The sequence below is a fragment of the Anguilla rostrata genome, chromosome 3 (genome assembly GCF_018555375.3).
Source record: "Anguilla rostrata isolate EN2019 chromosome 3, ASM1855537v3, whole genome shotgun sequence".
In the NCBI taxonomy this organism is placed as follows: Eukaryota; Metazoa; Chordata; class Actinopteri; order Anguilliformes; family Anguillidae; genus Anguilla; species Anguilla rostrata.
The window spans coordinates 50643437-50658817 of NC_057935.1; the positions used below are offsets into that span (position 1 = coordinate 50643437).

General features: G+C 39.5%; 1 protein-coding gene across 2 annotated transcripts; it reads right to left on the reverse strand.

Annotated features, from left to right (window-relative positions):
• Positions 1-202: 202 nt before the first annotated feature.
• Positions 203-14387, reverse strand: LOC135251076 (matrin-3-like). 2 transcript variants are annotated; one of them, XM_064328099.1, is made up of 21 exons: positions 14239-14387; positions 11132-12013; positions 9493-9554; positions 8741-8779; positions 8418-8515; positions 8222-8268; positions 7897-8013; positions 7072-7197; positions 6659-6802; positions 6216-6340; positions 5474-6038; positions 5125-5248; positions 4861-4880; positions 4578-4700; positions 4316-4444; positions 4072-4194; positions 3805-3935; positions 2372-2732; positions 1855-2011; positions 1462-1577; positions 203-1200 (listed from the first exon to the last, which is right to left on the reverse strand). In XM_064328099.1, exons 2-21 carry the CDS (start codon positions 11921-11923, stop codon positions 1147-1149), a joined length of 3453 nt encoding a protein of 1150 aa, XP_064184169.1. In that variant the 5' UTR covers positions 11924-12013; positions 14239-14387; the 3' UTR covers positions 203-1146. The 2 variants fall into 2 exon arrangements, with proteins under 2 accessions (XP_064184169.1, XP_064184168.1); XM_064328098.1 differs by having other exon boundaries at positions 2372-2759.
• Between the last annotated feature and the right edge of the window lie 994 nt (positions 14388-15381).

The window sequence follows — 15381 nt, forward strand, 5'->3', positions numbered from 1 at the left end:
GTACAGTGCCCTGAGATAGAGGGGCTTAGTGCCGTCATGGTGAAACCAAAATGTATTAAAATACCATTTAATAAAAGCTGAGAATCTGCACTTTAACAAAGCCAGCAGGCATGTGCTAACAAGCAACACAGAAGAGGTTCTGGCTTATCTGATGAATCAGGATGGATGCACACGGTTGCGAAAACATGATGGAGAAAGCTGCCCAAGTTGTATCGTTACATTTAATTTTCATGTTACATTTGTATGTGTTAATGCATGCATACACCAGTGCTGCAGACAGACCCTGAATGGCAGAGAAATACTGATGTACCAAACTGCGGTACAGTGTAATGGTCATTTATCATGTGCATTTTCACTTATCAGGATCTACATTTCAACCCAAAATCCTACAATCAACAGCTGAGCTCCATAATTAAGCTTCCCGAGGGCTTAAAATTATTGTAGATGCCCCGTGGTGAAAAACCACGAGGCTGTGAATGAACAGTATAAATTAAGCTTAAAGAGAAATACAGTATCACATCTTAACCATACTTGAAGTAATAAATGACAGAAATTACTGTGGAAAGAGATCTCACAAATTAGCCCATAAAAGTTACAGCAGGAAAACTAAAAACATACTGAGCCTCCTGTAGAGAGCAGTTTCCACAAACAAACTTAAAATAAATAGCTTTTGAAATAAATGGTGTATACGCTGCTTAAGATGGTAGCAGAACTCATATTTAATACATTTCCCCTGCAAAAAGCACACTGGTCAGAAAATTCTAGCACTGCGAATACTACAGTTCTGCACTAAAACCTTTCAGAAAAACAACCAAAAGAATGTTTCTTTTTGTGGTCAAATGTATTATAAGGTAGCAGTAAAGAGTTTAACCTATTTTAAAAGAAAGAAACAACAGTAAAACAAATCAAGCTTTCAAAAAACGTACTACATTCTAAGCAGCTATATTCGTTGTCTAAAAGATCACACACAGCATTTTAACAATGATTACCTACATTAATTGTAATGACTACTGAAAACTTAGGCAACAGGATTATGAATTGGACAAAGTTGGGTAGTGTTATAACACGGCAAGAATGGGTCATATGCGTCACACAAAATTCTGTATTTCATTAAGATGCTTGTTTCTGTGATGCGTTTCCAATTGTTCATTCAGCTTTTGGTTTCTCTTTTTCTTTCCCCTTCTCTTTATCCAAGTGTTTCTGGAAAACAAAAGGAAATCAATCTATCAATCCTAGAAGGAATCAGAAATTTGATTGGTGTTTATGTCACCATCATCCATGTTTCTAATAAGCCTAAATTAAAGAATTTTTCTTTGGTCATTCATGTTATAAAAATAAATATCTTTTGAGAAACATCTCTGACTGTATGCTGCATTTATTCATATATGGCTGGTTCCTTCACCTGTGACATCCCATGAATGCATTACTGAAGTTCCACGACAGCTGTAATGTCAGACATACCTTCAGTTTTTGATAGTGAGACAGACTGCTGCAATGAACTTTTTTCGCAGTTTCTTCATTGGAGTAGAACAGGAAGCATACTCTGCAGTAGTAGCCCATTTTCACATACTCCACACCTGAAATTTCCCAGCAAATTAATTTCATTCTTTAACTAGACACATTTTTTTATTTTTTGAAATTTTTGTTCTCCAAAAGCAAATGTTCCTGTGTTGTTCCTCCAAATAGTGTCTGCATGAACAAACTCAGATAACCATTTTATTTCCTAAAAGCCACATATTGCAATTGAATGTTCCTGCTTGACTTTGTTTAAAAAGGTCAGAGAGAGCCTGATTGTACAATGATACGCCAGGCTGCAGAAGGTTTTCCTGAATGAGGAACATGAGCCAGTCTTACCCACAGGGTTGTTGGGCTGGTAGGGTCCCAGAGGGAGAGAGGTGGGCGCTGGTTTCTTCTCAGCCTGTGGCTTGGTGCTGGGCGTCCCCTCGCTCCCACAACTCTTCTCACTCGCTCCGCCGCAGGGGGGCGCTCCTGCTGCCTCGTTTCCACAATCCTGGAAGAGCCCAAGGCCAATGAACGATTTCATCAGAACAGCACCAAAATGGCATCTTGTAAACCAGCCCTCAACTTGGAAAAAAGGAACATTTAAATGACGGTGTATGTTAATCTGTTAGGTTGCTTATTCAGGAGGTGGTTTATGCAAGAATTTACTGCAATATATAAATGTATAATGTAAATGAATGCTAAAATTCAATATATTTACACACAGAAAACAAATGTCAGGGAACACAGAAATATACAGGGTATGAAAGACCTACAGACACATATTTATCACCATTATCAATCCTAGACAGTCCCTTCAATAAATCCTCCCATCTCCCTCCCTCAGAACCAGGCGGTACATCCAGCTCACCCCCTCTGTGTCCTTCTTCTGGGTGTCCACACTGTCGGAGGGCTGGCTGATTGTGACGTTTTCATTTTCTGTCTTCACCACCAACTCTTCCTGTTCACAAGGTGTCTCAGACGTCCCCTTCTCCTCCTCTTCTTGCTGCTGCTCCCCATTGCTGCTGGGTTCCTCTGTGGCTGCCTTCTCCTCATTAATGCTGCTGCTGGGCTCTGCTGGGGTGGTCTTCTCTTCCCTGATGCAGACCTTCTTAGTTGGAGGTTCTTCCTCCTTCTTGGCCTTGTTTTTGGCAGGAGAGTCTTCCTCAGCACCACTGTGCTCCCTCTTGGGTGGTCGCTCCTCCTCAGGCTCTGCAGAGGGTGGCCTGACCCTGGAGGAGCAGTTTGTTACGGCTCGACTGCCACGCCCACAAGCAAACCAGTTAGTTCCTAACGGACATACTTCTTAAGAGTAGGGTTGTTCGATAAATCTAATTGCGATTTTTTAAAGCATCATATATCATCAATAATTGGTGCCATGCAGCATATTGCCTATCTTTCATGAACAACCAAAATTCAGAGGCCACCTGAAATGCTTCCAAGGAAAAAACATCACCGATATCTACTGGGCACTGATAAGACAAGGCCTTTCAGCTTCCATGTGATTGCACAAGCACCTCACATGATCACATAGAAGCTGTACTACATGCTGACTGGCTGTCTTATCAATGCCCAACACAAAGTGATGGTAGCTTTTTCCCTGAAGCTTTTCATATGGCCTCTGAGATTTAGTTGTTTACAAATGCAACAGTAATGATTAAAGAAACAAGAGGAAAGGCACTTATTATGCTTTAACAAAAAAACATGATTAGACATATTAGGGCTGCCAGCTCTGTTCCTGGAGATTTATCGTCCAGTAGGTTTTAATTTCAACCTTAATTTCAATTTATTTTATTGCTATTATTTTATTTTATTAATTTTATTTTTATTAGTATTATTATTTTTCTTTATTATTTATTTTTATTTTTAATTTACTTCATTTCTTCTATTATCATTATCATTTTATTACTATTTTTATCTTATCTTAATACCTGTGGTACTGATTTCTATTGTTTCTCTTGTAAAGCACTTTGAGCTGCATTTCATGATATGAAAGGTGCTATTATAAATAAAGTGTATTATTATTAGTATTATTATTAATTTGGCAAAACTGATTCTAACAATTAGCAGCGCAATGAGATCTTGTGCTGTTGAATAATGTGTGCTTTGTTTTGCAAAGTTTGTTAAGGTTGGAGTGAAAACGTACGGGACAGTAGATCTCCAGGAACAGGGTTTAGCAACCCTGAGATATACTGTGCAGCTCTACTTAAGAGTATGTTCAATATGAATCAATTCTAACACCACAACACCAATCGAAAAGCTCTACATCACAGCAAAATAGGTTGCATGACTTATACAACTCACCCATTCCTCAGTTGTTTATATTTTCGGCTCACATATACAGTCAGCCGTTGGCCATGAAACTTTGGTGGATTGTCCTTGTAGGCATTAGCCATTCTCTCAGCATCTTGCCCTCTTTCCATTTCAATGAAGCACTACATAAGATGAAGGTGTTATTCAGAGATGGATGATTAAGAGCATTTTGTTAAATGATGATGTCATGATGACAAAGCAAAAAAGTTTTAATATTAAAGAATTGGTATAATACAGTAGGTTCGGAAGATTGATTACCTCACAGCGAGGTCGATTGAGGAAATAACGCCTCACTTTTCCAAAAGGTTCAGCAATTTTCAGGAGGGCAGCATCCGAAGTTTTCACTAAAGGAATGTGGCCAACATAGACAACCCGTCCACTCTGAAATATAGTAACAATTCCAGTAAATAAAAACTGTTATGCATGACTGTAAACGGAATGAGAAAAAAAAAGAGTTAATTCAAAACTGTAATTATTACAGAGTAAGGATTTGCAAACATACATGGATTGTTGCATGGGTCTGCGAGTGGTATATTTTCACAGGTCTTCCACACACTGTTGGGGTAACATTGGAACTGTAGAAAGCCACCATAGCTCTTGCCTCTTCTTCAGAAGACAATTCCAAAAATGCCTGTTTCACACAACCAGCGATGTTTTAGCAAATTTGAACATTCTCTTCTTTAAAAATGTGACTATAGAGACAAGTAGGAACAAGGAAGATGATGAGAAATCTGAAAGTGCATAGAAGTTTTTCAGAACCACACCTCAGGTCTTGTGTCAAGAACTAGATATCGAACTACTTTTCCAAAAGGCTTGGCAAGGACCAGAATTTCATCAAGGAAGTTGTAGCCTCGCTTAAGTCCCACAACTCTGACAACCTTCAGACCCTATGAATGAAAAACATGTAGTAGGCATGTTTCCAACTTAACATCAGGACATTCAATTGCATAAAAGTGTTCATTAAATAATTGAAACCTCAGTGTGCAGCTGGCTTATAAATTAAAATCATGTCATAAATGATACTTTTTCAAAAAGTTGTGTACAAACCTCATTTTTGCCTGAGCTCTCTAAAAAGAAAAGTAAGAAAGAAAATAATTAAAACACTAAATATCACAATGTATTTAAGATTATGTGGGTATTTTCCATATGTAGATCCAATTAAGTATCAGTGGAATTTAACAGAATGGAATTTTTTTTTCATGCAATGGTATATTTTCTTTCTGTACATCACAATATTTTTGCTCTTCCAAAAGCAATGAAAAAGTCAAAAACTACTTATTTCAACAGAATTAAGGCGAGTTAATGAAGCACCTGAGTATGCGTCCTCTGATATTGAGTGGGATTCTAGTCCATCGGCATCTTCTTCTTCTGCTACCTCATCCAAAGTCACAAAATCTTCCATGTTCTCTGGGAAATCCTGCTCCAAGGGCATTTCCTGTTGGAAATAGATTCAGCCAACATTCTCAGAGGTGATGGCTAATAAGTTGAGACCAAATTAGTTAATTTCAACTCCTGCAATGATATCTGAACAAGTTGCAGGTCCTGATCTGGTCTCCTGGCCAGAAGCTCATAGACAAGAAGAAAAAAAATGATTTCAAAAAGAGAAATCTGCACTATGTAAAGAAATAGTGAAATAATTGAGAGAATGACATTGACTTACCTGGTCCTGCTCTGGCTCCTCATTAGGGATCTCTGTGCTTTCAGTTGGCTCCGTAGAGGGCACGTTTTCCTGTGTTCCCACCTCTTCTGCAGGGATTTCACCTTCAGCCTGTGCGGTCTCAGCCTGTGATGGGGGCCCCTCTGCGATGGCTTCCTTAGACCCCGCTGTGGGAGGAACTTCACAGGTCTCTTCCACAGTGTCTTGAGTCTCATCGAGATCAGGAACAGGCTCCTCTTGCTGGGTGGAGGACTCTTCTGGTTCAATCATGGCCTCATCTTGGATCTCAGCCTGTTCTGCTTCTTGTGTTTCAGCAGCTTCATCATAGTCCCCTTCATCAGCTTCAACCACACCAGATATCTCTTCTCCAGAGCATTCCTCAAGCACTACGCTGTCCCCAGCTGCTGGATCCTCCTCTTTCGTAGCGCTCTCCGGCTTGCTTTTGGAGCTCCTCTCACCGGTGGACTCAGATCTCTGTTTTTTTGGAGATCCTTTCCTGCTAGTGGTGCTGCTCTTTCTGTTTGTGTCCTCTCTCTCTCTCCCTGGAATCTGTCTGGAAGGATTCACTCTGAGAGAATGATAAGAATGATATTTTCACTGGCTGATAAACCTAATGTATGATTTCAGCACATTGAGTACTCAAAGAAGCAATATATCTTTGGCATGCCCTCAGTACACAGACCTCATAAATGAAACTTATTATTGAGACCCTCATGTCATTCACATTTCACCCTGTCCCACTCACATTAAAGTCTTGTACTTTTCACAGATGTTTAGCCGGATGTTTCTGCCTTTGATAGTGAGAGGATGTAGACTGTAATACTTCACCATCATCTCAGCATCCTCTGGGGTTCCAAGCTGTACAAATGCCTGTGAGCAGAGATAAAAAATAAAAAAAGCTATAGCAACAACTCCTTTAGGCATGTGAAATTTTTATGCCTTTGAAAGGTTCAGCTATAAAGCACGTAAGTGTTCCACAGACATGACACCAATGCTCAATATGCAACTGGAATAATGCAAGTATTTCAGATATTTGACTCATTACAGTTACTTACTGAAAAATTATGATTTAAAAAAAATTAAAACAGAGACATAATCCCTATAAACTTTGAGGCTTTTCAAAAGTCATCTTTTGGGCCTGTATCTTTACACATCAGGAATAGTGAATTTTCAGACGAAGGGCTTTACTTGTTCGTTTAAGAATAGGTATTTCTCCACAGTTCCAAAACGCCGAGCAACAGTCAGAAGCTCTGATTTCTTCTCTCTCTCTCTTGGCAGGTTGGAGAAGAAAACCACCCGACTTTGTCTGCCTTTACCATCTCTGTTGCCTTTCTGTGGAGAGAGGAAAAAAGCTCAGCTGTCAAGTTAATGTCCTTATCAGGATGGACCATTTCAAAAGGAAACATGAGGACTACTGTGGCAGTGTTCAAATGTACAAGTCTAATATGTCAATACTGACACATTGCATTGGTCCATCCAGCAACATCCAAATTATGTTCAAGAAAAAAGCAGGACTTGCTTACTTTTATTATCTAACGTATCTCCAGTTACAAATTGAAGTTAATCAATTTTTTCATACAGATACAAGTGACCATTCTTACCTCAAAGGGGAAACGTTCCCATGATAAAGATATACTGATCGGTTTTCCATGCATGACTGGCGGCTTCTGCTGGTAGCAATTCACCATAGCAACTGCCTCTTCATGAGTTTGCATTTCCAAGTATGCCTTAAACACAGACATTGCACATGTGGATAAATGAATACTTTTTCTGGGTGTAAAATTACCAAAGGGATAAAAGTAACAGAAAAAAACATCTGAGGATAAATGACAAAACATGGATGTGATTTCAAAATTCACTAAAAGCATCCAAGAGTGTACTCTACATAAAAGCAAAAAAAAAAAAAAGCTGAAAATTAAAAAAAAAAAAAAAAAAGTGTGTCCACTTGTACTGGGACTAGACTCAAAGTCAAGTTTCACATCATATCGCTGACTCATTTTTGTGGGCAAAAAAAAAAAAAACACATAAATGGTGGCGCAATCAACTACTTGAAATTTGGATTAACCAAATGCGGACAGGGAGAGGTGTGCGAACTTGCAAACTGCAATGCAAACACCTTGCAATGGAGACTTCTACACACCGCGCCGTATGAATTAAAAACACTGCAGCTTTTTGTTTGTCTGTTTCGTTTTGTTGCTCCGTTATGTTTAGAGTATACTGGCATCTTAGAGCATGTCAATGGTTATGACAAACTTGAAAGGAGTGTAGAACAGAGCTTTAACAAGAGCCTATGACCAAACAGTCTTCTGAAAGAATTGCTGCACGGTTACTTGTACTTTATTTCACCGCAAACAGCATATTTGGTTCAATGGAAAATGAAGGGCATTACAGTTTCCAAAAGAAATTCTTGCGTGAACTGCACCTACCTTGTTGATGCGCACCAGATGCTGACAGACCGTTCCAAACGGTTGAGCCAGGGACAGCAATTTGTTCAATATGATAGGTTTCCCTTCATTTTCTGCCACCACAACTCTAGTTCTCATCTAGGACAAAAAAAGGATTTTAGCACAGCAGATGTCTTAGAATTCACCAATAGTCTCTTTTAAAAATGTTTTCAATGAGGTTTAATGCAATAATAGGTCTGATCACAATGCGATCATGGTTAATATTTCCAATATGAACACATGCTATTTTTCAATCACCTTGATTTGAAATGACAGCAAGGCAGTGAAAATAAACTAAGCAGGATACCTTTGGTGTTGTTAAAAGTGGCCGTTTTTGGTTTGACATTCCAGAATCTTGAAACAAGAGGATAAAGGTGACAAATGATTAATGATGATTAATCTCTTTTCCAAACAAATATCCAAATTACTCAATAGAACTGCAGAAAAAAGTAAAGAAAAAAGAAAATATCAGTTGGGTTATAATTTTAGAGAGCATGGGTTACCCCAGTTGGAGGTCATCCCTCCTCTTGGTAGACCCATGGGTGCAGGGCCCAGGATTCCATCAGAGCGGTTAGTGCTATCCAGTGCATGGGACCCTGACCTGTAAGACAGAAAACATACTCAGAGCCATTGCAAAAGCAAGACTGATAATTTTAACATTACTGAATACTACCATTTTTTATTTTTTTATTTTTTACTATGACTGTTTTTCATCTCCGCCCCCCCCCCCAAACACCATGACCTTATCATATTCAAGCACATATTCAAGTGCTTCCACAACACAGCCCACCAATCAGATGAAGGTATGAACTAGATAGGTACTCACGCTCTGTTTGAATCCATGTGAGGATCCCAATCTGGATACCTGAAAATTCATGTACAGACAAATGTTTGTATCAAAGTGAGGCTTAAAGTTTTAATTCTCTTAGAAACAACAAGTTTCTTACGTTTAGAATATTAAGTATTAAACATAACAACTAGGCTAGTGACCATCGCGGCATGTACAAAGCAGAATTAACTATAAAGGCATAGAAGGGCATCTGTCCAAAATTCAAAGTACTGCTCAGATTCAGAAGCCTTTGATAAATGGGGCACTAGACGGATCCTTCTCAACTTCACCCTGAATTCCCAAATTCTTCCACGCCTTCTTGAAACATCAATGTAGAAGTTCAATATGCTGTATTTGTACCTTACAAATGTATCAACCCTTTAACACAACTGGACATTATGGTTTCCCCAGGTATTAATAGAGGTATGCCGTGAATTCATGAGCGCCTCAGCAGAGAAAAATAAAAAAACTCAGATCTCCATAATCTTATGTTGAGGCATTCAATACATATGTGCTATTTAATAAAACTGGAATTGTGCGGTCATGTTTTCACCAGGTCAGGTGTAGGTTATACCATGTGAACATTATGGCTCACCGCATCACGCAGTCATCGCACATCCACTGAGGCACTTCCCCCAAAGCTAACTATTTTCCTGGGCGAACCCCTGGACATAATGAAGTTCTTGAGGTATTCATCCAGTTGCTAAGTAGTAACACAGGCCATAGGCACAAAGGATAAGGAGACTTACATCTGCAAGAGCTGCCTGCGGTTTTCTGAATGACGCAATCCATTTGTGTGCTGGGACCACTCCTGCAATATGAAATTGTGAGAATAATTTGCCTTTAAATAATCAAATAATTCTGTTGGGTACACTGAATTGTTGTCACTGCAATAAATAAAAATATCTCAAACATACATAAGCCCATCACTTCTAGTTTTCATCTTTAAAGAAATAATTTTTAAAAATGAATGGCTCATTCTTTTAAACAGTACAATAAGATTTTTTTTTTTTTTTTTTTTTAATATTACAAAAATTCTGGAAGTGTGACTTAGAAAAACAAAATGCAAGCACTAAACAAAACAACAGCCAGATGCAACACCAGGTTTTCATAATTTCCATTTATAATTACAAGTGTCACTTAATGGACGCTTTTAGCTGAGTGAATTTCACATCGTAAGAAAATAGCCTACCACATTTGCCTCTATGATCATCTAAAGTGTTTGCCACCCTCGAACCACAGATGTTATTCAAAACAGCTAATGCCATTTCACTAGCTGATAAAATCAACTAAAACTAACTGTCTGTAGCATAGCCTCCGCCAAGTGTACTCTTTAAGTTACATCTTCCACAGTTGGACAGTAAAGCAAGGTTTCAAAAGTAGCGAGTAACCGCCAACACCCAATGAAAAATACTCACCACCCCACCTTGCCACAAAAAATAAAATAAAATAAACGAACAATGGTTTTGTGAAGATTTAGGTTTCTTCTCAAATTCTAAAATTGCTAAGCCAAGAGCAGCAAAAGATGTGGAATAACAAATCCACAATGCAAGAAGTACCCATGAAAATGTAAAGTTAAAAGTACATGGTAGCAAAAGGTGATGTATTCGAGTTGTGCTAAAAGCATGAGGGCACATTTAATGTCCCATGACCAGATCTACTGCACAAAAGGAAGAATGGTAAAAAAGAAAGTATTAGCCTGGCAGCTTAATGGAAAAAGTTGGTAACTTTTTATGTTCTGGTAAGCTTGTTTGAGTTCTTTCTGGGCAGTGTCAATGACTACGGCAGCATCACACTGAAACTGTATACTCAAGTCCACAAGCTGATAGATATTGCATGGTCCTTCATGTATATTACAAATTTCCTGCAAAAATGCAAGTCATTTTCTTCAAACAACAGAATGATGATCAATGAAGAATCCATAATTACTAGAGCTTCATGGACGCAAATTATGAAGGATTACTTTTGCCTACAAAAACATAAGTTATTGGTTTTAACCAAAACCACGGAGCTTAAACAAGAACAAACGTATAAAGCATGGATGACAAATAAAATATTCATAAAAGGTTTACCATTCACTTAGCTCAGAAAAGAAAAAGAGAAGTTACAATTTATGAGGCTGTGCTGCTGCATGTTGGAATCTTTACCAAAAATGTTCTTTTGCATTGCTCAAAAAAATATCGAGAGGCGTCCTAATGCAGTCAAACAAATGAACACTGGTGCATAAGTTGATGTGTGCCTGAAAATTGCTATGCAATATATACTCACTCATGGATTTGGTAATATGTTCCATTTAAAATTTGGGCATGCATGTTTGAGATTCACTTTTTCAAAGAGAAAGCTTCTAATTGTATGCATTTAGTGTTACACGTAAAATGAAGTACTCACCATCATTGAATGGACATCAAAATCACAAAGAGAGCACACGTGTGGGAACATGTGAGGCATGACTCCCAAGAAGTCCTGCACTTTGCCTTGGGAGGGAGAGCCCATCCTTTTCTGCAGAAAGCCACTGTCAGATGCCGTGGAGGGACCCATCCCAAGGCCACCGTAGCGGTCACGGGAAAGCTCTGAATATGGGCGGTCTCTGCTCATCCCACCACTGCTGTTCTCGCCATAGTCTATACGTTTGTAGCCTCGAGATGGGCCCTCCTGCATGGAACCATAGCCATAGTCCATTTGCTGGCCACGGGCCGAGACCTGCCCACCGGAAGAGCCCATGCGGCCAGCCGGCATATCCTCCCAGTCATCACGAGATGATCTGTACGAGTGCTCAGGAGAGATGGGGGGCAGGTCCCTGGAGCTGCCGCCCATGCGCCGATTGGCCTCCATCTTGCGGTTCTTCAGTTGCATGATAAGCTGTGGCAAAGTCTCTATACTGATATTTTCTTCAGGGATTTGTGCCAGTGCATCAATGTCAGTGGGAGAGAGTCCCAGGCTGTCAAAGAGTTTCATAGTGTTGGTCACATGGCCACCTCCACGAGGGGGCAGCTGGGAGTTGCGGTTCTTGCTGTCCCCACTGCCCAGAGCAGGGGACATGCCGTAAGAGGGCCGGGAAGAGGTGCCATAGAGGGGGCGCTGATCATTCATGCTGAAATTTAAAGTCTCGGCAGCAGCCAGGAGCCCTCGTCCCACAGCAAAGCCTTTATGAGCACCGTCAGAGGGGTTCTTCTGGGACATTGCCGCACAAAGGTTATGCAGTTAGTGGTAAGCGGCACAAGAATTGTTTTAAGCAGGAAACTTTTTTTTTTATTCTCCAAGGGGAGAGGGCTGGGAAAGTCAAAGAAAAAATAAACTTAGCGCAAGAACAATTCCTATTTTTTTCTCTGCAGGGACACACAAAGTAACACCAAACATATATTCCACATGATAATGAGCAAGAGAGCTGATCATGAGAGCAACTGAATTATGTGTATGTGGTGTAACAAAGCCTAAGACCAATCAGCAAAGTCAACCAATTAAAATTATGTCAGATTTCTGATTAGGCAAGTTGATGTTTGAGTGCCATAGATTTAAGTGCACATTGTGAAAAGAAATTGAAATTGGTTGAAAGCACTGGAAGTGACTATCAGAGAAAGTGGTAAGTGGACATCCAATTTAAACTTGAGTTGATTTCTTACAAAGGTTTGTGCTGAACAGAGTATCAAGCATGGAACACTAATACCCAGGATAAGGTCATAAGTCAGGGCATGTCAGCTTTTATCTGTTGTTTAGGAGGATGTAAGAACACAAGGCAATACAGAATGATTTGTCCAAAATTTCCCAAGCTTGCAATAAGGGATTATACACGAAATATAATTCTTGGCAAAATGTACGAGGAGAGTGTCCATAATGATTCCTTCCCTAACCTCGTTCTCAAATGGTAAGAAAAGAGTAGGTGACTGCGGTAAACCTTTGCTAGCTAGCTAACTGACTATCGCCGATTAGGACTGGTTCTTCCAATGCGAACCACAAGCAATGTGTAGCTCAGGTGAGTTTCGAAAGCCAGTTGACTGTTACTGTTACAGATCGCTAAAGTTCAAGTCATCATCAACATGATACAGTATGAACGTGGATGCTCCTTGTCTCCTATGTGACCTTAAACGGCAGCATACATAGCACAAGAACAGAAGAAAAATCTAGCAATGCTATTGCTAAATTAAACGACGCTTGCAGAATTAAACACGAATTACACGAGGAGTGGCCATGCTAGTGGACTACAGTTTTATAAAAGTCACTGTCCAGTGTGGAGCTCCACGCGCAGTAACAGGTTCAGCGTCAAATCTAATCTCTCTGCGCCTGGTCCGCAGATTAGTACACTGTTGATGGTCATATTTGCATTTTATCTCCACAGAAGCACAGTGCTAGACTTTGATCAGCAACCTATACTCATGTCTTTATTGCTGTTGATGTTTATTAATAGGCTACCTGTCCACCAATGCAAATTTTGAAAGCAATAATAAATACATGTTTAGGAAAGGTTTAGGCAGGCATTTAAAGTTCAACACTCCGCCTAAAGCAAAGGTGTCAAACTCCAGTCATGGAGGGCCGCAGTGTACGCTGGTTTTTGGGGTGTTCTCAGCACAAGTGTTCATGACACCCCTAGCATAAAAGCCGGGGATATGCTTGACGGACATTTACTATTTCTGTGATGACTTGCTTTTAAATTTTAAATTGGTGCACATGTAGCCTATTAATAAACGTCAACAATAAATACATAAGTATTGGTTAAGTCAAATGTTTATTCTAGGACTGTGCTTCTGTAATATGATGCTAATGTGACCATCAACAGTGCATTTCCACAATGGTAACTCGGCGAAACCCCCACGGATGACCAGTCGTTCGTCTTAAAAGCTGTAACGTTAGCCGGTAGCATGTGCGCCGCACAGCTGCTGCTCTCCGTAGCCCTACGCTCCGCTTCTGGTGTAATTCCTAGTTCATACACATACTACCTGGTTTTCTCGCCTTTTACTTATACGGACTAATGACCAACACAAAGCTAGTTATGGAATTAACTTCAATAAACAAGTCGACCTACATTATTTAGTACGAGGTAAACTAGTTAACGTTATAATATCGCTACCACATTTTATTAGTACTACTACGGTAGTAGGTTAGCAACATAACCAACTCGTTGCCAGACATCAATTGCTACGTAGCCAGCGCTAACGTAAGTTGCTCGAACATCAACTAGGCAGTTTAATCACCCAGTAATTAAACTGCAGTGCTAGCAAGCTAAGTGTTTGCTCAACTAGCTAGGGCTTAGTTATGCGATTCGCGCTTATCTAACAATTTCACATTAGCTACCTAGACTAGCTCACAATCCAACTTCAGAGCTAGCTAGCTAGACTAGCCAACTCATCCACGCAGATCAGGCTATTGCGAACTCAGTTCACTCAAACGAGGTTCTGTTTTCCAAGGTAAATATAAGGTTACTTAGCTGTGCAATAGTAAACACAAATCAAAATATTTCATTAACGTTAACCTAATAAAAGATTTCTATTTGTAGGCCTTACCTCGCAAACACGACACAGGGCACGCGACGAAGCGTTACGAACCACAACGATTTCCCTTTATCAGTTTTAAATGGCGGACAGAACACACAGATTCACATTGCCACCTACTGTACTGGAGTGTGGATGATGAACTTTGCCGTCCCTTTATTTTGAATACGTTATTACTGAAAGATAAGAGACATAGGCCTGCATACCTCTATTTTTAAGGAGTTACATTCTGGTGAACAATTTGACCGATATCGTTTAATGAAAATGATATAAATGAAATGTATACAAAAGGCAAGACGGACGCATAGGCTATGTAACCTACAGAAGGCAGGAATGTCCAAGTCAATGTGTACAAGCAGGCCCACGCATTTGCCGATGTAAATTGAAGCAACATTTATAGTATCGGTATCACTCTTAAATTTCTTAGATTTTTTATCATCAGCAGTCAGGATTACACAAAGACCGCTTTTCAGTATTTTAACCAACTCTACGTTTACACTACATATACAATTAGGCTTGTTATTCTGGATTTCCTGGGTGGCACACTGAAAACAAGCACTGGATTCCTTGCTCTATGGTCCAAACTTGGTGTCCAAATTTCTTAACATTTCCAATGCCATATTATCCATATGAAATGCATAAGTGCAACCAATGAACAAATTCTGGAACTCAAAAGCTGGGTTTCACTCTTTTTCATAAAAAGACATTTTCCAATTTTATGTTTTATTCAAGAACAAGTGCTTCAAATTTCAAGAATTTTATCCACGATACAGATCTGCAACCATCACCTGCAACTTTACACCTGCAACCATCAGCCACAACCTACCAGCAATCCCTCCAGATGTCCTTATAGAATCCTACAAGCCTCAGTAGTGCGCACACAGACTGTCAGTTGTTCAGCATGACAAAAAAAGTCACATGAAAATGTTTATTTCTCAAATTATACAAGGCAACACAATACTAGTAGTGCAGCAGTATTATATTTAATTTTAATCATGATAATATTTATTATCTGGTAAATTTAAGTTTAATATGGTGTCTTTTACCCATGTATTTTTTGCAGCTCTCAGACAAGGAACTTACTGTTCTAATACTTGTATTGGTTTCAATTTGTGTTCTCAGGGGTGATGACCCCTCCCAGAACTGAGATGGTCA